At 31.7% G+C, this 27026-nt stretch overlaps 1 protein-coding gene across 10 annotated transcripts; it reads left to right on the top strand.

The window, feature by feature from the left end:
• Positions 1–45: 45 nt before the first annotated feature.
• LOC127064435 (protein diaphanous) lies at positions 46–27026 on the top strand. 10 transcript variants are annotated; one of them, XM_050995468.1, is made up of 16 exons: positions 46–540; positions 1569–1653; positions 17031–17213; positions 17525–17823; positions 17956–17976; positions 18417–18726; positions 18865–19211; positions 19293–19590; positions 19732–20070; positions 20192–20334; positions 20420–20687; positions 20766–21008; positions 21115–21369; positions 21455–21619; positions 21734–21977; positions 22241–23628. In XM_050995468.1, the coding sequence occupies exons 2-16, from the start codon at positions 1618–1620 to the stop codon at positions 23095–23097; spliced, it is 4008 nt and encodes a 1335-aa protein (XP_050851425.1). In that variant the 5' UTR covers positions 46–540; positions 1569–1617; the 3' UTR covers positions 23098–23628. The 10 variants fall into 10 exon arrangements, with proteins under 10 accessions (XP_050851425.1, XP_050851424.1, XP_050851428.1 ...); XM_050995467.1 differs by having other exon boundaries at positions 47–527; XM_050995471.1 differs by lacking the exons at positions 46–540; positions 1569–1653; positions 22241–23628 and adding exons at positions 2145–3011; positions 23799–23880; positions 24121–27026.

Consider the following 27026-nt stretch of genomic DNA (forward strand, 5'->3'; position numbering starts at 1 on the left):
ACTCTTTCGGTTTCCCTCGCAGAGCGCATCGTGTAATGTGGAATTGTTGTAACAAGCGCAACGAGTAATAACGAGCGTTTTCAAGTTTGTTCTCCGATGCTTTGTACTAACCGAACATTTACGAAAATGTGTCGACGTGATGATGATCATACGATATTCGCGTAGAAATTAATTTAAAATGTAGGCTGAAAAACGTGTGGATGGTTTAACCGTCGCCAATGAAATCAAACGTGTGTATATATATGTGTGTATGTATGTTTATAAAAATATAACGGAAAAGGTCGTTTTAATTTATCCGGGTTGCCGCGAAATATATATATATATATTCATATTATATATATGTATGTATGTGTACAATCGGTCTTTCCCCTTCCGGGAAGTTTGTAAATAACGGTGATAGTTACCTTTAAATTTACTTTCGCGTTGTGAACACCAGTAAGAATAATAAATCGCAAAGTCGTCGCATTACCACGTACAACTAAATTGGTGTCTTTTCGAACGAGCCGACAGATTTTCTACCGATACGGGTAAGTGTTCTATGTGAGTTTCTTCCATTAAAAATTAAAATAAATAAAGTATGTTCGGATATGGTAAACGTTCGTTTATCAGTGATCCTTAAATTACTTGCGAATTATCGAACTTTTAGACCGAATACTTTTTGAATTTATTTTTGGAGAAGTGTCCTTGTTAGGTTAAGGTATCTTGTCAACATCGGTCAAGTGGTTTCGCGAAGATAAAGTATTGAATTAAAATTGTTCTTAGTTTTCGTTTACACATTATCCAACGTATTTAAAATTACGACGATTAAAATCAATTTTATATATTAGTCATTTAGATATATTTTTTTTTTTTATTTATGATATCAATAGGTAGTATGATGATGCAAGTATTTGAAGAAGTGTTATTCTTTATTCATATTTTATTTATAGTTTCCTTTTATTTCATCATATAATAAATTTTCTGGTATAGTTGTTATAAAGTTATGTTCCGTAATTGATCGTATAATATGATGCTACTAAGTTTCGAAACTAATATAAAGAAAGAAATATGATCCATATATGTATTAATGGATCTAATTTAAACTAAGTTTCATAGATATTATCTTAACAAGATTAAGATATATCAGTAAAAGATATCAAATGAAAAAGTTATTGTTTTTATGGATGGATATATGAGAATGTTATATTTAAGAGTGAACGACATTAATGGTGTTCCAACCTGTTTAAAGTCAATAAAATTTGCTTTAACCTAGCTATTGGCTCAAGAACCACCTGTTAGATTTCATCTAAATTTAGAATTCAGTGGTAGAGAGTCAGTCAGAGTATTCTATAGATACTTCAGATCTGCCAACGCTCCCATACTCTTCTTAAAGAGGACTGTGCAACAATGTAAACGCGCTTAATTTTTTTTTTCTTTTTATTAATAACTTGTCTTCTTTACTACTCATCTTTATAAAATTTATGTAACTATTTGTTGGAATCAATTGCAAAGTAAAGATATATAAGAGTTCACTAATATGTTTTTAAACTAATATATATTTCTTTTTTTTTTCTTTTTTCTTATTGCAGACTAAAGGAATTTGACAAAGAAGATACCACCGTTAGAAGAGTTCACGATATGGCTAATAGAAGGGACAAAGCTTCGGGTGGATTTGTAAGTAATACGCTGATCGTTTCATATGGTTTTATTTTTGAAGATATAAATAATGCTTTTGGCGTTAAAAGGAGAAAAGTGAAAAAGAAAAATAAACGGAAGAAAAAAAGAAAATGAACGTAAGCAAACAATAGTTAAAAAAAAAAGTAGTGAAATAAAATGCAGAATAATAAGAATCAAATAAAAATAGAAAATTAACGAGCGAGTGAATATAATTAGTCCTCGTTATTAGTTTACACGTTTTTAATATAGAATTCATCGCAATTTAGTATACGTTGCGTTTGCCGACATTATCGTCCACCATATCCGTTCGTTCTTACAATGTGTACCGTGTCACCTGCGTATACGGATATGTATATGTATACATATATACATAGGTACGTACGTGTAACGTTCGTCTTATCACACACATTTCATAACGAGAATACTCGTACAATAGAGAGGTACTCTAACTTCTACCGGGCTAAGTGTATTTAACGTGAAAGGTATGCCAAGATATACCAGTTCTGCTGGTAGTCAGCGTCGAGGTATTATCAGTGTCCGAGACATACGTGACCAATTCTTTCGTCGTTCTTCTTTTTATTTTCTTTAAAAGAGATTACTTCAGCAGTTGTTTCCTTCAAATATTCCACAAAGATTATAAAATCATCGAGATATGTAATGATATTTTTATTCCATTGACGTCGAAGTTTTATCATTTATTTTACTGACTTTTCTTTTTTTTTCCTTTTGTAATTATATTAAAAAAAAAAAAAAAGAAGTTCTATTGTTGTTATCGTATTTTTTCGAGTTCATGATAATGAAATAAGCATCGTGATAATAGGATGACAACGACGTCAATGTTAAACACCAGGAGTTGATATCTCCTTTTCTAAGATTAGGAGTGTAATTAGATGCACGCGAATTCATATATCTATGTACATATGTATCTATATATTTTCTTTTATCGAGAAATGGAAAGTATAGAGATAAAGACGAAGTAGGTAAATACGTGTTTTTCGAAAGGCAATTTCATTTGTCGCTACCGACGTTGAATTGTCGTTCCATCGGGCTAATTGAATTAATTAAAGTCATCCGTCACGAAAACGTTTACGTATTGTGCACTTTCCTCAGACACCTGATTCTACGATTCGTGCAATCTCTTAGTTCGGTTTTTTCATCGAATTAAACAAAAAGGATTATCGGTGAAAGGATAATAACAAGAGTGATTATTTAATAAAAACTTAAAAATCGTTCTAACAACGAGAGATTCTTTTACTGAGATTAAACAGTGAATCGTGCGTTCGAAGAAGGTCGAAATGTCGACGACGATTAAAAGACGGAAGACTTGGTATAATAAAACCGAGGCTGGTAACAAGGTACGATTGTGATCGACAATTTGATTAATTTTATGTGAACAATGTTTAAATTTTATTTCATAATTTAATGACTAATTTTACGACTATTTCACAATTTCACTATTTTTGTACAAATCTTTCATAGGCTTTTTAATTTTACTCGAAAGATTTTTTTTGTATTTTTTAGTTTTATTATAAAAAAAAAAATTAATGGGCGTGTTACATAATATTTACAAGAAAACGTAAAAACGATTCAGCTGCTCATTGTAGCAATTAAAGACGCAATTAATTAATTGAATTATTATTCATTTTTCAAAGTGGAAGAAGGCCATCAGTTTCTGTTTCTTTAATTGCTACAGCGAGTAATGAATTGTTTTTACGTTTTCTTGTAAATTTTATTAAACGCAACATACGTTCTTCTTTTTCTAGACATTCATTCAAATATCAATAAATAAATATTAAATGAAATAATTATGAAATTTTAAAGGTACAATTTTTTGATTTTGATCTAAATAATTTTGAATTTCATCCGTATGATCTTGAATTTTATTCGAATGATTGTTAATTTTTATTAATTAACAATTGTTATTCATATTTCTTTCATTGTTGAATTCGTCGATTGCCAAAGAAATAACAAATTTAATAGAAACATACTACCTACGTACACTCATTTTATCAGAAATCGTAAAACAACACCTCGCGATAATCGTCAAATCATTTTCTTATCGTTCGTATCGTTTCGAGATATCGTTGTGAGCTTTTACGTAGGAAACAAAACGCGAAACATGTCGCGACTCGACGATATTATTCTATACGTAGGCACACGTCGTGCTTCCTGCCTCTGCTTTATTTATCGTTTTCGCATTAGAGTAGTAATATGATATTTTCTATTGCATTTCAATCTGTTTCCCGTTTCATTCGAATTATACATATCCCATTTCATTTTACATTTCGTTCGTTACCGACTTTCGATTTTTCTTTCGTGAGGCTTTCCTCTCGTTCTGCTTTCGTTTTTAAACCGAGAAATCGTTTACTCCAATGCATTAAACACGATCAACTTTTCAACGTAATTTTCATTTAAAAAATTGCGTTTTCTCTTGTACGATCGCATTTTTAATTCTTTTATAAGCATCGATTTAATTAAAATAATTAAATCGTGTATGCAACGTGATATTCAAAATATTTTAATCGTTGTACTGTAAATAATGATTCATTTCCTAGATATTTAGTTGTTAAAAACATTTAATCGTTTATTAATTTAAGAATTTTTTAATTTGTTCGAATCATTAAAAAACGAAGTAACTTCGATAATTCCAACATAAAATATTTTTCACGTGCGAAAAAACATCTTTCTCTCTCTTTCTTTCTCTTTATTTTAAAATTAATTTTAAATATTCTACAAACGTTCTATATATACACGCATATGAATTTAATCAATTCTAACAAATTTTATGCGATTTTCGAGTCACAATTGCAAACGAGTATAATTCGTATTCGTATGTATTTATAGAAAAGAGGTAACTGTTGGTGACAGAAACCGAAAAATATTATAGGAAGTACCTTGGACAGTAGGAAAGTTAATTCAAAGTCATCTGGTTAATTCGCATTCATTTATGTCGCGATGTTATATCGGTCATGTATGTACGATGCAAGGTTGAATCGTCGTCATCGAAGTTCGTACTTAAAAGACATTTCTGTAGATTTAAGTACGTGTGTTTCTATGATAGAGAAAGATCGATTCATGAAAAAATAGATTAACGTTGCCATGACCGCCTTTTTCTCTTGGTGACATTTTTTGCTGTTTTAATGACGTCTTTAGATATTTATCTAGAGGCTAGTTCTAATTATAGCTCATTGTTAGATCGAAAGAGAAATTCTCTTCTAAGTTTATCTTTTATCATCGTGAGAAATCTCTCCTAGAAGTGTTCTTTATGTGCACCCCGTTTATTTTATATGTATATATTTATTAAATAGAAGGACGTGAATAAGCTACTTTGTATGCATAAGTATGTGAAAAAAAAAGAAATATAGGATGTACAAGCATTTAACAAATTTATTGAATTTCTTTATCAATTATGTAACTATCTTTTAGGAGTGTTTTTGAATGAATTAAATTTATTTTGGAGTATTGTAGTTTCTATTTTTTATATATAGTTATATTTGGTATAGTTATTTCTTTTTTAATATTTAACAAGATAAATTAGGCATCAAAATGTTAATTTTATTAATTCTTTTTCTTAACATTATTACAAATAATTTATAATAATATTTAAATATAGATATAGGACTTGTGTATTTCGTTATCAATCCGTAATTTTTAAAACTACCGCAAGGCAATTATCGTACCATGTTCCTTCGAAAGAAACGTTCAACGATAATTTCAAGTTGAATATAGGTCGAGGAGTTTGTTCTTTTTAGCAAAGATATACTTCGTACGATATTTCCTTGAGACTTACTCGTAAATCAAAGACTCGATCGAGATGGGATAACATCGAAATTATCGAATGCAGAATGATGGAGGGAGTATGGTGAGTTTGTGAATTCTGATAATCGATTCTGAGATCCATATGTATCTATATACGTATCTACACAACTCCGTGTGTGTGTGTGTGTGTGTTTATGTTCAAATGTTGAAAGAACCGGTCCTTTCTCTTTATATTCTACAAGGACGAGCGAAGAAATTTTTGTTAACTTCTAATTCATTCAAAATTCATGTATGTGTGTTTGTGTGTGTGTACACACATGCATGATGTATGTATGTATGTATATGTATATACATTGTTTCTTCTTTATCATTTTTTTCTTATATAGCTACACTAGATCGTTTCTATAAAATTTTATATATTTTCTACATTATTAATATAACGTTAGGAAACTTTAATAGCGATGACTCGTCACCACCATTTTGGTTCTAAGCGAGGAGTCATCGATCGACGGTTTTGGGACGGAACTTTTATAAAAAGCAAACTCGTGCAACTTAGGTTGATACGTACTTACATCATCGACTTCTCGAGAATGAAATGATCTCATCGTTGTCATCATAGTCGTATTCATATTCGCGAATACGTAGTTTTTCCATTTTCCCGAGAAGTTCGTTGCTCTTTATGTGTTATTCTTCTTTAACGATTCAAGATAATCAACTTTGCCGAGAAGTTCGGTTGGTAGACTTAGCAGAGATTAATATTTTTTTTTCTTCGATCTTCTCTGTAATACTTGCTCCTTATCGGGATTCTTGTTTGTATGCATGTGTAAGTATATTTGTACGCGCGTGTCTGTGTGTGTGGAGATAGAAAGAGAAAGAAAAAAAAAAGAGAGAAAGAGAGAAGAGAAGTACGTGGTACAAATATATGAACACGTCATCGAGTAATACGTATCTAGCTACATTTGGCGTATCGCTTATGTACTGTCATTACGTAATATTCAAGCCGCGTTGAAAAAAATGTAGATATGCGCTTGTAAGACGAGTAAAAGGTATGAGTAGTAGTATATGCACGTACGAATACATATTTGTATACGAGTTTGCTTCTAATGTAAGCCATATCTGATGTGTGCATGCACACAATTTCGTGTATCATTTAATATATTGCCGTTTCTTATTCTCTCTCTTTCCTTTTCTCTCTCTCTCTCTCTCTGTATCTTCTTTTTTTTACATTATTCTTCTTATTTTTTAATTTTATTTTTAGACATGTTTATGTATATATATATATATATATAAGTTTGCAATAATTACGAATGAGTGAAGATCTTAATAAAATATATTACGTGATATTGTTAAAACGTATCATCTAAACAAATTTTTTTTAAATGTATAATTCTTTTTTTAACCTTTTATATATATATAATGTAAACGTATAGACATATTATTGTAATTAATATCTATACGTGGAAATGTATATATGTGAATTTCTCAGAATGGTTTACAATGCATCATTTCTACTGGAATAATGAAAGATTTCACACGAATTATGATAAAATGCTTATAACAGCGCTCGGATAAGTAGGTTTGCAAAGAAAATTAAGAATTAAAGAAAAGAAAAGAAAAGGAAAAAAAGGAAAAAGGAAATGAGGGTATAGCAGGAACAGATCGGCGTTGCGATCACTGTGCAATGCCGTTACACATTGAAACGAGATCTTATTCTTATCATTCGACCGCATCTGCGTGTCTTGAAACCGGTATAAATCGATACAGCTGGCAGTACGACACTGGCAAGCTCTCCTTTTCGAACGGATCGAACGTCTTCTACTTACCTACCTACGAATTAATACATGCATCATGTTATTATTCAAAACTTATAAGAAAACAATGAAGATTCAAAATCTTTTTTTGATTTCGTACCTTTCGTGATTGTTTTTTCAAACGTCGAGTTTGTAATTTACTTATCAAGGCAAAAGAAAAAATATCGTAGTTTTATCGTGAAATTTTCATCGACAACAAAGCTTTCTTTCGAATCGATTTTAAATAACGCATAATGTATGTTAATTAGACAAGTATTGCACGAACTGTTATCGGCGTAAATAGGATTATTGAGATTTTTCCAAACTTGTTTTTAACGTCTTAAAGATCGTAAGAGAAAAATCGATAAATTGTAGAATAAAATGTATTTCAAATAAGAAATTGAATATCATTAGAGTCAACGTGATAGAGTCAATATAATTTATTTAAAACGTTCTTACGAATTCGTTTTTTATTTTATTTTCTTGACATTAGAAAAACTAAAAGTATACTTTCCCATAAGAGTAAAGTCTAATGTAAAAATTCTGGCAGTATCTTTTATATACAGAAAAGTCATGAAAGATATTATCGATACGCAAAATTCCTTTGGCAAGGCGACGTTTTAAAAAAATATTCATCGCTATAAAAAACTTTGTTTTTTATGATAAAAATATCACATAAAAATTATGTACATATATATAAAATTAGAAAAGGAGAACCAAAAGAAAAAAAAGGACAAAAAAAAAACGGAAAGTAAAAGTTTTTACGGAATGCTTTGATAAATAAAAATTCATTGCTTTTTTCGATTCCCGAAGATAAGCTGTTCACCACCCACTCTTAGAAAGGCGTGTCTTTCTTCTTTGGATGATGTCATCACCCACCTCTTTCTTCAGCATCGATGCGACCTCAGCGTTGACCTTAAAGCGTTCACCCTCGAGCGCTCGAAAGTTCCTCTTTGTCACGCGAACTCTTCCGCTCCGCCAAGTTTGGATCTTGCCGATCGTGGAATATCGTCTTTGACCTGACTGGTCCTCGGAAAGAGAAGGCATTTTTTTTTTCAGCAATGACGGCTATACGAAACCTTGGGGCTATTCGAAGCAATGACGCGTCTATAGACCACCGATCGTGCAGAATTTTTTTTTGAAGTGCTACGTGCCTGGATAGGAACAACGTGATTCATCTCACGCCAATAAAATTGTCCTTTTTCTTTTTTCGTCGCCAAAACATTCTTCTTTATCTATTTATTTATTTTTTCCACCTTGTTTTTTTTTGTTCGTTCTTCGTTGAAAGATCGACACATTTTTGATCTCGAACGATAAGAAAATAATTATCGTTGATCGTTCGTTCGTCGTTAATCATATTTTGAGATCATAATTTTCTCTTGGAATTTCAACTTATTCGTAGCGTTCGTAGTGTTTTATGTACATGATAAAAAGTTAGTTATGATGGATACTATGTGCACTAGGTATTTTAGTCGATATGATCTGTGTTAACTTTGAAGAATCGTTCTTATTCGTTTTAAAGAATTTGTCAAAGGAATTTCTTCCCATCGATAATTACGTACTCGATGATTTTCACTGAAAATAATTTGCAATTAATTTAATAAATCTTATGCCAATAAAAACTTAATAAATCATAGGATTTAATTGCGTATAAAATAGAAATTTAATCGTAGATACGTAGTTAGATATATCTCTGATCGCGTGCCGATTAGAATTCGTGGATTTAATTTAAAAATTTAATCAAACCATTTCACTTAATGTGCACGTTGAAATGTGCACTCGAACGTGTTACATATCTGAAAAAAAAAAAATATATATATTTTTTAATGTATCTTCACGAGAAGGAAAAAAAATCATTGTTGCGATTATCGCAATTAATAAAATATCGTTTTTAGCTTTACTTTTTTTTTAATCGATTTGATAGAATATGAACGGAACACCTTGTATATTTACTTGTGCGTATTCGTGTGTGTATATATATAGTCATCCCGTTAGCTTTATCGAGTACAACGATTAAATATTTGCGTTTACTCGGTCTCCCGGTTTTCCGTCCGACCTTCTCCTTCTCGTCATGAACACGACTCGTAAATCAAAGCCGTCAATACTCGACGAGCCACTTGATCTGTTTCATTAGAATACGTCTTTTGCGTGCGTCTCGTCGGTCCTGACCTACATTTCTCTTTCAGCATCATCAATCTTGCACGCACTCACTGCATACATACATATGCATATACCTTTTAGTCAATACCAAAAAAGAAAAAAAAAAAAAGAACAGTAAAATACTATTAATTATATTATGAACTCGTTGATATTCAAAGATCTATAAAGGGATAAATAATTAATGGCAAACTTTTTACATTGATTTGCATTCTTAAAATATTATACTTTATAACAAAAGAATAAAAGAATACTTTTTCTTTCTCGTTCTTAATTCATTCATTAATCTATTTATTAGCGTTGAATGAATTCTGACATAATTTGCGTGTCATCTACATATATCAGCATTTATGAAAGTAAATGATCGAAACAAACAGGACACTTTTAATTTCTTAAAAAAAACTGATACTGATCTTTATGAATAAATAAATAATTCTTAAATTTTTAAATTTAGTTTCGATATCGTTATATTCGTTCGTTGATGAGAAATTATTCAACGTAACGTATTAAAAAAATCTTGCATTTCGATTGAAATATTCTATATAGAAAGGAAACGAAAACAATATAAATAAATAAATATATATATATATATTTCCATAAGCAAAGAATCGATTATACGCTCGAAAAACGATGTTCGCGTTTCACGAACGCAAAACTCAACCGCTCGTTGAAATTCTCTTCGTCGAAACGGAGCGCAGGCACTAATCGCGAACGGAGATACGGGGAAGCGTGCTCACGATCGTGAAAATTGTAGGACAGTTACAAGTTTAAGGCCGGCTAAACTCGTTCCTGATAAGCGTCCAGCGTGGAGGAAACGGTTGCCCACGTTTAGTACGTATGGGTGCGTGCTTTTGTGTGTATACGTGCGTACGCGCACAACCTTATATATTTTTTTCACTCTTTCTCTCTTTCTCTCTTTCTCTCTTTCTTTCATTTTCGTTTCTTTAATTCTCTCCAAGCGCGATGCCGTTATGTTAATCTTATGCTACGACCTAACTGTACCGTCCAGCCATTCTCCAGAAGACACCGTTTTTTTATGTATGCACGTATGTGCACGTCCATGAGAATAATAACAATAATAATAATAATAATAATAATAATAATAATAATAATAATAATAATAATAATAATAATAAAAATAAAAATAATAATAATAATGACGACGACGACGATAATTTGTTGACCGATCGAAATGCGAGCGAAATTATTGATGTCTGTGTAAAGTGAAGGGGAAAAATCACTGTGATGGCGTCGAAAGAACGTCTATCTTCGTTTATTTATTTATTTATTTATTTATTTATTTATTTATTTTTTTTTATGTTACGATACAGTTTTTGAAAAGATATTACAAAAGTAAGTAAGAACTTGTGTTAGTTGTTAAAAGACTATATGAGAAATTAATATTTTGATCGACAAAATTGAAACATGCGTGCGTATCTAGCTAGAAAAATATAGTTTCGAGAATAATGCATATGGCATAGTGCGATTACGATCATATGTAAACGATAACTCGTGTGCAACTCGACCAACAATAGTTCGAAATTTGATGTAACGTATGAGGCATTATGCATTAAAAAATGCAGGAACAGAATATTAATTTTTTCATAGCATTACAATGGGCTTTTTCTTGTAAACAAAATAAAAAGAATATTTTTTATTATCAGAGATAATTGTCATCTGTCTTATCGATGTCGATAAATGAATGAATCTTGCAAATATTTATGACAAATTTCAAAAATAATGATTCAATCGATTTTAATATATTCGCAGGTAGTTATGGCACATGTCATTTATTATGTATTTTATGATACGTCATTCGTAATTTGCAAATTTTTTTTTCGGTATGGCAACGGCTATAACTCGACGGTAAAAAATTACAAATTTTCGTGGCTAACAAACTCGTGCGAAATTTATGCCATTCCTGTTCCCTTTCTCTCCCTTTCTCCCTCCCTCGGTTTCCTATATCTAGCGTCTGTGGATGTAAAATAAACGATCTGGAGGCACGAGCACCGCATACCAGATTCCATGGTCGAAGTAACTCACTTGCATTCCTAGAATGCAGTAACTTATAGGAATCTTTGTCAGAAGTCCGATACTAATTAACAAAATTGTCTAACGTAACGAATATGTATAAGTAGATATATGCATGCACTGTTTGTCGGTCATGTCGCTTCTTCTCGTTCTATTTCATTTTATTCTCTTCATCTTCGCGGCTTTTGCATCTAACGATAAAACTGAAATTCCAACGTGTAATCAAACTATATTACATGTAGGATACGTATCATTAAAAAAAAAAATATATATATATATAATGAATTCATAAAAATAACAAAAAAAGGAATTTCTTTTTTATTGATTAAAATTCGTCATATCGTTTAGATTTTATGATATTAATTCATTTATCGTTCGTCGTTGATTTTCGATAATATACGAACTTTTCCTTTTTGTCGTATTATACTAATTCTTTTCTTTATGCACAATAAAGTAGTACATCTTTCATCGTATATTTTTCATTGAAATGTGATGTGCGGTATGTAAATTAGACAAATAACGTTTTCCCGAACAAGACAAACCGCATTCCAAAAATCCAGTTTTAAAACATGGAAATCTAATTAACCTATGAACCAAGTACCGACATAAGATATCTGTGATAGTGGTAGAAATTAATGATTTTGATAGGCGCAGATGCGTACTCAGGTACTATGAAACTCGCATTATTAATTCGACGTATAAGGAGTAAAAACCGTACGAGTTTTCTTTTTCTCGCAGATCCCTTTAATCTTTCGGTGTCGTTTGCCTTTTAACGTGGAAGCGAGGAAAAAGACATGCATCGCGAGAAAAATGCAGTTTTTTAAAGATTGCGTGAGAATGTAAAATGGAAACTCGAGATTCGTGGAGGCTCTCCGTCAACTATAAAAAGTAATAGCGTTATACATCACTTTTATTTTTTTTCTTTTCAGTTTCTTTTTTTTTTACAAGTCACACTTTTTAAAATGTCTCTGAAACTTACGATTCTCTTGCATTTTTTTTATTTTTTCAAATTAAAGTGCCCAACAAAGATATTGAAATACCCGGCAGAATAATGTTTAATTATTTAATTAAAATTGTATTTTATCGAAACAAGTATATTCGAATGTTTCGTTTGAACGTGCTTTTTGTTATTCATATCTATTGTTTTTTAAACACTCGACAAGAATTTATTCATGAAAATTTCATTAAAAAAAAAAAAAAAAAAATTAAACGTTTATTAATTATAATTTATATTGAATAAAAAAAAAAGAAAGATTAATATTCTTTGTATCGTATCTATATCGTAGAATAATTATAAAAATTAACGAACTATCATTAATCACAAGTACCGGTATCGATACGGTGCAAACATTGATTAAAAAAAAAATCAAAGTAGCTAATAATGTCCGTGGCTCCACCTGAAGGGGAGTGGCCAATCTCTTTGTAAAGGAGTCTCACTTCGATATTACATAGCATAAGCTATACGTACAGGAGTAAAGTAGTTACGTGTGTTTATATTTGTATATGTGAATATCAGTGGTGTGGTAGTGGAATGGAAGGGGATAAGCAGACGAGAGAAAAGTCAGTCTCTCGTGGACCTTCCGCGGATACGTCAGACACGAGTGTTTATTCTTTCCACTACGATCGTTGTTTCTTTTTTACGTGATAATTTACATAGTTATTGTGTAAAAAAAAAAGAAGATTTGTTGAAAAATTGTTTTATGATATCAGTGAGATAGTTTGAGCGTAAACAAAATGATTTTTATTGTTGTTTTATCTCGAGCTTTTGTCACGTAACAATCGACATCATCATTTTCTTGTAATTAAGGGTATAAAAAAAAGAAAAATGTATATAAATTGTTGGAAATATCGTTGAATCGTTTTTACAAAAAAAGAAAAAGAAAAAACAAAGTTCGTTTCATCTCAGTTCTTACAAGTGTTAAACTTACGACACCATTCCGAAAGGAAATAACAAATTATACGGTTTTATATGTTACATGTTTGATCACAGAGGAAGATTTTGTATTTTATCGAGACGCATATAAAGCCGATGCATTTGAATTAATTTTGAGGAATATCATCGTCGAAAGATCCTGATTAAGGATAAATAATATTTTTAACGCGTTTCCGTTCGTGGAAATAATCATTGAATTAATATATAAATATGGGTATATACGTATATTTATCTATGTGAAAATCAATGTACGTTCTCTCGAATTAATTTCATGTTAACGAAAATTATCGGTAAACCGGAGAACCGGTAAAGCCAGTGACGAAACATAAAAGAAAGTGTAATTAAGTAATACTCGATGTCGTCGAGTAACTTGAAAGTCGATATCTACGAAAGCCTCGTTTTCCCATCGGAGTTGGTTTCACCTTTTGAAAAGGGCGAGAAAAGATAGACTATATGTATCTACCCTTTCGTTTGCGACATATAACTTTTTTAATTTCAAAATAAAATCGATCCGTACGAAATGAATTATTAGAAATGTCTCGATCGAATATATTTCTTTCTAAATTTTAATAGAGAAAAAAGAAAGAGAGAGAGAAAGAAAGACGGAAAGACATTTGCCGTTTCATTTCGAAATAGACACGCAATGCAATCGATTGTTCGATCTATTGTTTCGTTCTTTTCTTCTTTCGTAATCGATTAATCGCGCTTTGTTCGTATCCGTCACCCGTGTTACTACTTTGTACGTAGGTATAATAATATTCGCGTTCATATAAGAGAAGAATCTGTCGATCATCGCTTAATCTCTTCGATCACCGTAGAATTTCTCGATCATCGTAGAATATCTCGCTCTTTCGCGGTCGTTGTATCGTAGTCGGTCAGAGTTATAAATAGTTTATTAAAAATTATTCAGGAATGTAGAGATTTTCTAGGATGATGATGACGATGACGATGATGTTGATTACGATGTTACGTTTCATTTTATTATTCTTTGTTTTTTTTTTCTTTTTTCTTACGCATACATTACGTCGTGTTTCACAGGTATATATGCACACACACATATATATGTATATAAATATATATATATATATACAAACGCATAAGCATCAATCGAGTATTATCTCATAGAAAAGGACAATAGAAAATTGCGAAAGTCAAAGTTGAACTGTCATTCGAGGAGTTCAAATCGGTGCTCGCAAATCTCATTTAAAATGTCATTTAATGCGGCCGAATGCCTTTTGCGATTTAAACGCGAACGTAATAATTTTATGCTTGATTGGAAGAAGCTCGTAAACTCGAGCGTATTCTCCTTTAATCTTCGATTCGACGACGAGTGAAAACGACTGCGATATATTTATTTGAAGTCGAGCGAATAGTCTGAAGGAAAGTATGGGACTTAAATAATTTCTGGCAAACTTTCAAGTAGGACCGTATTACGCACGCTCTTAAGCGAGCTTTTCGTCGTCAAGAGATCGATGTTTCAATAAAATAAACGAGGAAAGGAAAGATAGAAAGAGAGACAGAGAGAGAGAGAGAGAAAGAAACAGAAACAGTCTGTGAGAATATAATTGCAACAATGATCACGGATTGGGTAAGAATCGTTTCGTTCGAATTGTTAATTAATTACAAATAAGTATTTTTTTTAAAGCTTACTTCTTATTGTTTCTAATTATTTCTGTTACGGTTTAAGCGTGTATTCTAAGATTATGATAATATATTAATAGGAATAAATTGATTAATTAAAGAGATATACGAGAGCTATCTAAAAAAAATAATCTTTATTTCCTACGAAGCGTATGAGTTTAAAATCGACTTCTTCTTTTTTCTTGTTTTTTCTTTTTTTTTTTATTTCTCTTTTCTTTTTTACAAAAGATAATCAATTTCTTTTCTTTCTCGTTGTTTTCTTTTCTATGAAAATTTAATTATAAGTAGATCGGCAACCGTGCGATTTGGTGATTCACTTGCAAGGGCGTTGTAATACACAGACATATACATGTATATATCGGTTATGTTCGTGTATGTATGCGCTTCGTTACGAGATGCGTAGGTGCATTGAAAAAGCCGATTCTACGTGTAGTAACGTCGGACACCAATGAATTCACCGATGTGTCATGCTCCCTTTATCCCGCTATACTCTCGCGAAAGTCTCCATTGACGGGTACCTCCTATAATCTATTCTGCTTGTTCCATCGTTTGTGGCCGACGTTTTATTTTACGCTTTTTAACGAATAACAATGGGAAAAAAAATATTTTTGCAACGATATGTTAAGTGAACAAACGGACAAGTTAATGCGAAAACAAGAATTCTTATTTTATTAATATTTTGAATTGGATTATCAATCGTAATTCGACATATTAATTATTATTATTATCATCTTTTGATTATATTTAAATAACAAAGTACATTATCATATTTATTATTATTTTCTGTTTAATATCGATTTATATATTGTATTATATTATAAAATGAAAAAGAAGAAAGGAAAACCGAAGCAAAAATATTCCGTTCGGTTATCGTCGTAGAAACTATCGAACGATGAAGTTTCGAACGGCATTGTTTTCCTTATCGAGCTTGTTCCATCGAACGCGCGACGAAAACGAATAAGGAACGAATGTATAAAATTATTATCTTACGGCACGTAGCATTTTTAGCTAGCTAGTTTTTTCGCTTCGAGCTTAGTAAGAGACCGACCGGCCTATTGCCGACAATATAAGTCTGACAGTACCTAGACAGGCGTTGATATCTCTTTTCGTTTCTATCGATCCTTCTAAAGTCTCGATGTATTGCATCTCGAGTACGTGTATTAGAAACATTTTCAGGGTGAGTTCGATCAATTCTTTGAAGAAAAAAAAACGATAAGTCACTTTGAAGCGATTTGATATATATATATATAATATTAATGATACTAATATAACGATAGAGAACATTAGTATGTATATAAAATAACAATATTAACATTTATATATAAATATAAAATTGATAGATACATTTTTAAATATATATTCAGTGTTGCTAGGAAATGTTAACAATGTTAAATTTGTATATGTATAATTATTTCAAGCTTTAATATTATCGTAGATTAAAAATTAGAAAACATTAAGAACACTTTAAAAGTGTGTTTATAAAATCTTTATAATTTCCAAGAGAGTTCTATACGTAATATGTTTTTTAATATTTTATAATTTTTACGATCATTTCAAGATACATACATGTATATATTAATTTTGACTAATCCTTGACTTCACAAAATATTCCCGTTAACTGAATAACGTCGTTTAGGTAATATTTCGTATAGTACTGTGTTTGCTAGATTATTTTGATGATTCATTGGTAGATAATTTTTATTTTAAGAAATAACTGCATGCGTCACACGATTTGGTACTTATTACAAAAATATTTTGTAAACCTTCGGAAAATCGATATTATGTGTAAAATGTCGGAGATAACGTAATCGCTTTGACGTCCAATGTCAAACAGTTTACAAATAAATGATTTAAATAGCGACAATAATCTTTCGATGTCATCGATATACACGAAGGTTTCGAAGGTTAATTGTTCGGCAAACAATTTTCTTTTATCTTGACAAATATTTCAAGTTAATTCATTTCTTCGAGTTAAGAGTAAAGTTTATGAAAAAGAAAAAGAAAAAAAAAAAAGAAAAAGAAAAATAAGTAATTTTCACGTTTTATTCATATCTATGTCGTAGCTCGAGTCATGGTTTACCAGGCCCAAAAAATCTGGTCGTGGGGGTGGAGTCAGAAGTGGTACGGATAACAACACAATGCCTCGGCCACATTCTGGCGATGATTTCAATGAGATCGAACAGCAACGTTGTATCATTGAAAAAATGGACGAAGAAGCTGTTAACGATCGTTTCGAAGAAATGTTGGTGAGTTCGATAAAGTGTTACAAATAAAAATTCATATTAATAACAAACAATTAATATATAAACAGATAGTAAAATTTCTTGGCTCAAAAAAAGAGATTGTAAAATTAATACATTTAATTTGTAATAACAATAATTTTTAATCTTAACAAATAATTCAAAAAACAAATTAAAAGATTGACAAATAATTTATCGTAACATAAAAACGTCAAGTTTTGATCAAATTCGTTTCATATAAAAACAAAAAGATCCGTTACTTTTCTTAGAAATATAGTATTAATGTTACGTTGGATATTATAATATCAATTTTGTAGGCCAACATGAATTTAACGGAGGAGAAAAAGGCTCCGCTTCGTCAGCAATCCGAATCGAAGAAGAGAGAGATGTTGGTGTTACATTACAAGGGTAGCATGCAGGAGAATAGATCGAAATTCGACAAACCAGCTGATTACATCCAATATCTAGCTCAGCCGGATCTAAGTGTAAACAAGATCCACAATTGCATAGAATCACTTAGAATCGCATTGACGAATAATCCTTTGAGTTGGGTTCAAGAATTTGGTACTAAGGGATTGAAGCAGGTTTTAGCAACTCTCAACGAATGCTACAGAAAGTGAGTAATCGATTACGTTATGCAGAATAACGCGAATCTTTAATCTTTTCTTTACATTTGTCTCTGTCGATTTAAACCTTCAACTTTTTTGATCTAACGAATTCTAATATTTCACTATTTCTTCTATTCCAGTGCCTTCATATATTATGATAGGTAATTCACGTAACTATAAAGAAATGTTATTATTTGCTTGAAATTTCTTTTTTTTTTCCTTTCTTTACTTAGCATAGTATTCCTAGGTTATATATATATATATTTTTTCTATTCGCTTACATTATCTATGTGTATTCTATAGAGAGAAATAATATTAAAATAGGAAAATAATTGATATATAATATGGGATGTTACGACAAATTTTTATTTTTTTTCCAGATTCTAGAGATTTTAATTAATTATGGCTTCCCAATTTTTCTTTCTTTCTTTCTTTTTTTTTTTTTTTTTATTTATTATAGACAAACACCTTAGCATTTGTTCATTATTGCATGAGAAATGGATTATAAATTTCTGCTTGCAAAGTATAGAACGACCAATAACGATAAGTTTTTCATCGATTTTGATTTTGATATTAATATTTTATATTATTTTTTTTTTAGCGATAATCGATACGAACGGATACAGTACGAATGTATACGATGTTTAAAAGCGATTATGAATAATACCGTTGGAATAAAGGAGATGTTAGCTCATCACGAAGCATTGACGATAGTGGCAAGATCGTTGGAACCCACGAAACCATCAGTGATGTCGGAAGCTGTAAAGTTACTAGGTGCAGTTTGTCTGATTTCGAGTGATAGTCATAAAATGGTTTTAGATGCGATCACTATGAATGGCGAGTTCAAGGGCAGAGAAAGATTTTTACCCATTGTACAGGGATTGATGAATAGGAAGAATGAAAATTTAAGGGTAGGTTGTGTTCGTAAAATAGAATTCAATTTCCAATTTATTATTATTATTTTTAATTTACTTTTTTTTTCTTTTTTAGAAAGTCTCATAAAAAATAGTGTCAACTTATGTTTTTGTCTTTTTTTTTTTATATTACAGGTAGTGTGCCTTCAACTTATAAATTCGATTATTAATTCTGCCGAGGATCTAGACTTTCGATTACATTTAAGGAACGAAATAATGCGAGTAGGATTAGCGGATATATTAGAAGCTTTAGAAAAGGATAAGTCCGACGATTTGTCTCATCATTTAAGGATCTTCAATGAATATAAGGAAGACGATTACGAGTTATTTGTACAAAGATTCGATCATGTTCGATTGGAATTAGACGATGTCAATGATTGCTTCGAGGTAGTGAAAAATATGGTAATGGAGACTTCCGCCGAGCCGTATTTCTTGTCGATACTTCAGCATCTACTACTTATCAGGGACGATGCTTTGGTGAGGTACGGATCGAGATAAAAATTTGAAGATTCTATTGGTCGTAACATTCTATATCTTAGCAAAACAATTTTGACGACTTTCAGGCCAGCTTATTATAAATTAATAGAAGAGTGCGTATCGCAAATCGTGTTACATCGTTCAGGCTGTGATCCAGACTTTAGTGCGACGAAACGCTTTCAAATAGACGTACAACCATTGATCGACACTTTGGTCGAGAAATCGCGAGCGGAGGAAGAGCGACGTTTAATGGAGGTGTCTCAAAAGTTGGAGGAAGCTATAGCTAGTAAACAGGAGGCTGAAGCGAAGCTTCAACACGCTGAGAATAAAATTAAGGAACTCGAGCAGGGGACTGGAAAAAGTGGGGGTGGGGGAGCTAGTACGGTAAGTACTAGTAAAAACTATAAGTTGCGGAGAGTTAATGATTTTTTTCTTTCTTATTTTTTTTTAAATTAACTTTTTTTTTGTTGATAAATAAAATTGTTAAAAGTGATCGATAAATGTCTAATCGCGATTCATATGTAGAAAACGAATTGTCCGATATTACCACCTCCGATACCTGGTTCGAATGTAACACCACCTCCGCCACCACCTCCACCACTTCCAAATTCGATTGGACCGCCGCCACCACCTATGCCACCTGGAATGGGTGTATTACCACCACCACCACCACCAATGCCTGGAACAAAGGGACCACCTGGTATGGGAGGTCCTATACCTCCTCCTATGCCAGGAATGGGAGGTCCTCCACCTCCTCCTATGATGGCTGGAATTACATCCATGATGCCGTCGTTACCTAATGGACTGAAACCTAAGAGAAAGTGGGAGGTCGAAGGTCGATTGAAGAGGCCCAACTGGAAAGCAGTTAGTTTCCTTTTTTTTTCTTTTTTTTTATTCTTTCTTTTTTTTCTTTCCTTCTTTTTGTTTTTCTCCGATATCAAGTTGATATCAATCGAATATTAGTATTTTATCTGTTATCTTTTAGATATCGCCGCATCAATTGACGGAAGAAGTATTTTGGACAAAGGTGCAAGAAGAGAGATTAGCTGGTCCGGAAATACTCGATGGTTTAGCACAAAAGTTCGCGTCGAAACCAAGTGGCAAGAAAATCGATGACGTCGTTGATAAGTCTGTATAATGTTAACGAAATATATTTAAGCGGGGAAAGTACATTACGATCGCATCTAAAACATTTTTTTTTTTTTATTTTTAGATCGGCAACGATAAAGAAAGTGAAAGATCTCAAGGTTCTAGATAGTAAAGCTGCACAAAATATATCGATACTTCTTGGGGGTACGTTAAAGCATATGTCGTACGAAGATGTCAAGGGATGTCTTTTTAGATGCGACGGACCAGTTATCTCGGATAACATATTGCAAGGTTTAATTCAATATTTGCCATCGCCCGATCAATTAGCGAAGTTCCAACTTTACAAAGACAACTATGACGACTTGACGGAAGCCGAACAATTTTGTGTTACGGTAATTGGAAATAATTGACGATGGGATTTTTAACATTCGTAATGTAGATTGGTGATTTACGTAAATTTCTTTTTTTAGATATCAACGATCAAAAGATTATTGCCTAGGTTAAAGTCGTTGAGCTTTATGCTGAGATACGAGGAATTGGTACAGGATATTAAACCAGACATAGTAGCAGGAACGGCAGCTTGCGAGGAGGTTAAAGAAAGTAAAAAGTTTGCGAAAATACTCGAATTGATTTTATTGTTTGGAAATTACATGAATTCCGGGGGTGGAGCTTCTGGTCAAGATTTTGGCTTTCAGCTTAGTTTTCTAACCAAGGTTTGTTTCGAATCGATTCACGATTCGCGTAAATTTTGTATTTCGTCGAATGTAGTTTTGTTACTTCTTTCTTTTTCTTTCTTTACATAAGTTTCATTCGTTTTAGTTGACGAGTATAAAGGCTGCGGACAACAAAGAAACTCTCATGCATTACTTAGTATCTACGATAGAGAGAAAATTCCCAGAATGTCTGAGTTTTACCGAAGAACTGGCACACGTAGATAGAGCGAGCCGTGTCTCTTTAGATAACGTACAGAGAATACTTCGTCAAATGGATTCTAACATTCGAAATCTTGAACAAGACCTTTCTAACGCCAGAATTCCACAATGCGAGGAAGATCTATTTTCTGAGGTCATGACTGTATCCTTTCGAAAGGAATATATAAACTTTTTAATTTTATCACCTACATCTACGTTTAATTGCCTTAATTAATATACTACCATAGCCATTCGCTAAGAAAGCCAGAGAATCTTGCGAAGTATTGAAGAATATGTTTAAAAACATGGACGGTCTTTACACCGAAATCTCTGTATTCTTCTGTTTCGATAAACAGAAGTATACAATCGAGGAATTGTTTAGCGATATAAGGACGTTCAAAGATGATTTCGTGGTAATTAAAAAGAGAAAGAAACGAAAGCATGACATTTGTATCGACTTGTTAGACAAATTTCGTGACTTGTTCTCCACTTTTCTTTCTTTCTTTTTTCTTTTTTCTTTTTTTTAGCAAGCACAAAAGGAAATGTTAAAGTTACGGGAAGCGGAAGAGAAGCAAAGAAGAGCGAGAGAAGCGAGAGAGAAGGCGGAAGCTGAGAAAGCGGCACGCGCGGCGCGAAAGAAAGCGCTCGTCGACATGAACGCACATGATACTCAAGAAGGTGTTATGGATAGTTTGATGGAAGCACTTCGAACCGGTTCTGCTTTTAGTCGACCGGATCAACGACGCAAGAGGCAAACACGCATTGCTGGTGGTAAGCTTCTTAAGTCTAAACGCGAGACGTCGAAATATCCAAATGATACCGATTTCATTAATCGTTCGAGAATCATTCATGGTAAATCGATCGAGTCTTATAATAATATTGGATACAGGTGATCATAAAAATTATTCTTTAAGGCACACGAAACTTAGAATTGTTTTTAAACGATGTTACAATTTTTCAGGGATCGTTTTAATTGTATCTATATTGAAGGTATAAAAGAACAACAAAATTGTCAAATGAGTCTTTAATTACAGGTACACATACATCGTCTAATTTTATCACAGAAGAGAGTCAAAGTCATAAACAGTATTTATTTAATTCTGTTTGTACGCCTGAAACGAACAGTGGGATAAATTTTTTAAAGAAGCAATTTCTTACTGGCTACGCACGCATAGTTACGCCGGTTAAACCAAAACGCGTAATAATTACTAAAAGATATAAGAGAAATTTAGTCGTACACCGTGCTATGGTCAATCGTAAAATTCTGAATAAGAATCGTAGGAGCGTAAGACGAACTAAATCTTCTGGACATTTACCAAACAAATCATTATCGTGTAGTCAGCCAAACGATAAGATCAAGACGGTTGTTCAAAAGAATGTTTCTCCAAAATCGGATCTCGCTCATTGCAATATACAGAAATTATCGATGTCTGTTCGTTCTTTACCAAGTAATAATAAGATAATCTCTCCTTCGGTGAGGTTAACGCGTACAATAAATTTTGAAGATATTACCGATTGTATCGATGAAAATCGAAATATATCAGTGAGACTTTCGACGCCTTTAAATTCAACTTGTTCGCATCATTCTCCTCTAATTAACGTTGTCAAGGAATCAGAATCTCCAATTGCTAATGTCAGCAGTTTTGCTTTGTTACCACATAATACTAATCGTTTGAACAAAATTGGAGATATTATTGACGCGAATCTTTCTTCAACCATAGAGGTAAAGAAAAACTGCAGTTTTAAATCTCACGAGGTCGAAAATGTTTTAGAGACATTTTCTACCGACATGGATCAAAGTTATACTTCTACAGAAAAAAAAATACATATTATGAAAACTCCAAATATTAAACGTACGAAAGCTTGGACGTGTTGGAATCCAAGAACATGAGAATTACGATTGTGATGAAAAAATTTACGATAATCTCTTTTTTGTCTCTTTTTTTTTGCAAATCTTTTTTTAACTTTTATTTTTATTATTATTTATTTCTCGAGAAGATAAGACTGATCGAAGGAGATTTTATTTTTATAATGTAATATCATTTATTAACAAATTGAATATGCTTGCGTACCAGGCTTGTTTATACGTTAAGAAGTTCATTAAAATGAAGACATTGCAAATATAAGATTTTTATAATGTTGGGAAACATGCAGCAACAGTTTTAAAACGATCATTTTAGAACGATCACTATATCAAATTAATGTGAAACGTATTTAGACTTGTACTTGAACGCACGCATCAATGTCAATCAATAATTGTATGAGCGTTTGTATATTTGTTAATTAAATACATGCAAGTCATTTCATTGTTTCATAAATTCCCTCGCAATCTGTTAATCATCATCACTCTCATAAATCACACCTTTGTCCGACGATCTTTAAATAAATAAATACTTCATGCTCGATCGGTAATATAGAAAAATTCCTTTCTTTTTTTTCTGTTTTTTTTTTTTCCCCCCTATTATTTACATTACTTTGAAGGAATGATTTAGCTCTTGTTTTTATTCGTATTAAATTATCAGACATAAGTAAACGCATGGCCGTTTTTTGACGAGATTAATTCAAGTCACGAATTTGATTTTAATTTTACAGCAGAAAGGAGAGCACAACTTAATAGGAGTCGGTCGCGTACAGGGCTGGTTGGATCTGGTTTACTTGGAAGAGAGCCATGAACGTAAGTTTACGTTTGTTTACCACTAATTCAAACTGTAAACATCAATAGCACAAGCGATTACACAACTAATTATCTTTCGTGTAAATTAAAAAAGAAAAAGTAATAGAAAACAGAAAGAGTACTAAATAAAATTAAATTACTTAAAGTATTAAACATACTTATTAGTATTATAATATGTATATTTAGTACTTTAAATATTAGATATAATTTACAAATGGCTAACACGAATCATTCTTGCAGAAACCTTTTAAGTTCAGCAGTAATATACCAGAATGTCAGATTTCCGTCCTAAACTTGATGCTGTGATGGTTTTACACTTCGGTTATGTTTGGAATGCCAGAGACAACTAGATAGAACACATGGTGTTTCATCCAGCAAAGACGCAAGAAATATCGCGTCCGATTATTATTCGTTAATAATAGAACCGTCGGTTGATAATAAGTTTGATAATAGTCTTCCTTAGGTATTTCGATGTTACTTGGGTACAACGTTTTATCTTGAAATTCTTATAAAATAATTTTACATATAAAAAAGGGAGCTGCGCATCGATATTATTCTAGAAATCAAAACGAAAAAGGAACAATTATGACCATGCTGAAAAAATATTTCATCATTATTTTAAGAGATATAATATAATGCTGGTCATTCATGTCAGGATTTTTAATATTAGAAAATCTAAAATATAATAAAGGGAAAAAGTTGGAATATATTTAATGAATAGGAATCGATGATCTTGGTGCATAATAATTTTTCTTAGTTACGCTTTTAAAACTTATCGATTTTTGCTCTAAAATGAAGTTTCATTGTAAATCGAGTCAGTCATACGTACCTACGTATCTTTCATTATTCTATCCTTTTTTGTCCCTTTTTATTTTATTTATTTATTTTTTTTTTTTTATAAAATGCGCTTGTACGAGGACACTGAAAACGGCTCTGATTTAAAGACGATTGATAATTTGGTGCTCGATAATCCGTAAGAAAATTTTCAAATGTTGTGGTAATCAAAATTAATCGTAATCGCGTTTGATTAATAACCAAAGATCAACTAATTTCTTTGTCATTATCAGCCGTTACGAAGATGATTATAAAATTCAAACGATACGTTGATTCAACGTTGATATAACGTTAGTTATGTCGTCCTAGTGATATTTAAACATATACATACACACAGAGCAGACACATATACACACGTACGCACGCACGCATGCACGCGCTCAAACACATCTCGACATACTTGTGCAAAGTGTGAGTGCGTATTGCCAATATATTTTATACGTGTATAGTATATATGCACATAAGTTTTGTATAGATGTAATTGCAATGTTACTATTATTGTATAATGTTAGATAGCGTTGGATAATTAAAAGATCACTGTAAAGTACTTGTCGAGGAAACTAATGTGTATATATATATATATATATATATATATATATGTATGTGTGTATGTATATATATATATATGCATACATATATTATATACATATGTCATATATATCATATGTATATATATACAAACATATACATATATATATATACATATACATATACATATATGTTCGTCTCTATTCCATTATAGCGTAAGTGATAATGGAAGACAAAAATGTGTTCTTAATTTTTATTAAATAAGACAATTATACACAGGGAGAAGGAACGTGTGCTCCGAATTGCGCACGTCTTTTGTGATATGCAATTGTTTTTATACTATACGAAGAGCATTACTTACGTTAGAAGAAGGAGAAACAGGTGTTTTCTATTATTCTTTCTTGCAATGTAAACCCTCATTCGAAAGTATTGCATTTATAGGAAAATGTTCAGATATAGTCTTGCAAATTGATATTCAGGTGGTCTCTTTCTCTCTCTCTCTCTCTCTCTCTCTTTTTTTTTTATTTTTAATGAGAATCACACACTGGTGCAAGTTCCAATCAAGTGATATGTTTGTACATAGTTGCTACATCGTCTAACTTTAAGAAGGCACAAACTTTTCATTTTATAAACTGCTAAATAGAATATAAATGTATATATATATACACGTCCGAGGATAAGTAGAGAAATTAACGCGATCAGGCAGAACGATATATTTCATAAAAAAATAAAAAAAAATTAAAAAATAAAGAAAAAGCGTTCTGTTCGGATCGGTATACTCATGAGAACGATAAGTATAATTTTTCGGTAATACGGTGCCAAATTTCCGATTACATGTATACATATTTCGTAGGACATGGGATAAACAATTCTATTTTACTTTCTATATCCAATATATCAGCTTATTTTACAATATAAATTTTATAATCGTGCCTACAAAAATCGCTCTATAATACACAATTGAATTTATTTTTCGAATCTCAAAGTTCGTACGCGATGATAATAAAATTGTTCATATTGTAGTTTAATACCGAAACTTAAGATAAAATTTGTATCTATAATGTGAATATGTGAATTTTAATAATATTAATGTATTATTATTGAGACACACAAGACATCACATAGCAAATTGTATTCATTTGATATTCCCGATATGTAAATATTTTATATATTATTATACATGATTCCTACACACATATATACACACACGTGTGTGTCTGTGTGTGTGTGTGTATATATATGTATGTATATTATGCGTGGATAAAAGTAGGAGGTTTAAGCAATACCGATGTTAAAAGAAAACCGGGAAAACATATGTGTCTACATATCTACTCTCGCAAGAGCAAGTTAGAATTGTACGTTTACTCGATAAGGATGGAAAGTGAAAAGCGCGAGAAATCCCGTTTGGTTTAAATACTGCCACCAATGGAATGAAGAAATTGCCGTTTGTACGAAAACGATTGCGTGCGAATAAGGAATGATTGCGAACTGTTAAAAATGCATATTTGCAATCGAAGCGATCTAACTACTATATAAATGGCATTTCAAATTTAGACGAAGGCCGGCCAAGAGCTATATAACGTTGTTGTAATTAATTTTATTTTGTATGTAAGTTTCCTAGTACCATTATCTCGGTTTTATAATGCTCATGTAATTATAGTCGAGTCAATAATTAGTCACAGTCATTCCAGCGAATGACTCGTCTTCGATCATTCGCCGAACAATAATCGTTTCGTCTTTCGATAGAAAGAAAGATCGACGAAATAAAACAAAATTTAATATCA

Source organism: Vespula vulgaris, chromosome 6 (genome assembly GCF_905475345.1).
Source record: "Vespula vulgaris chromosome 6, iyVesVulg1.1, whole genome shotgun sequence".
NCBI lineage: Eukaryota > Metazoa > Arthropoda > Insecta > Hymenoptera > Vespidae > Vespula > Vespula vulgaris.

Bases quoted from the DNA above. Each gene is read 5' to 3' on its own strand.
- LOC127064435 (XM_050995463.1), top strand. From the start codon at position 2,952: ATGTCGACGACGATTAAAAGACGGAAGACTTGGTATAATAAAACCGAG. The intron at 20,335-20,419 runs GTCTGTATAATG...TTTTATTTTTAG, and splicing joins ATCGATGACGTCGTTGATAA to ATCGGCAACGATAAAGAAAG. The intron at 20,688-20,765 runs GTAATTGGAAAT...TTCTTTTTTTAG, and splicing joins CCGAACAATTTTGTGTTACG to ATATCAACGATCAAAAGATT.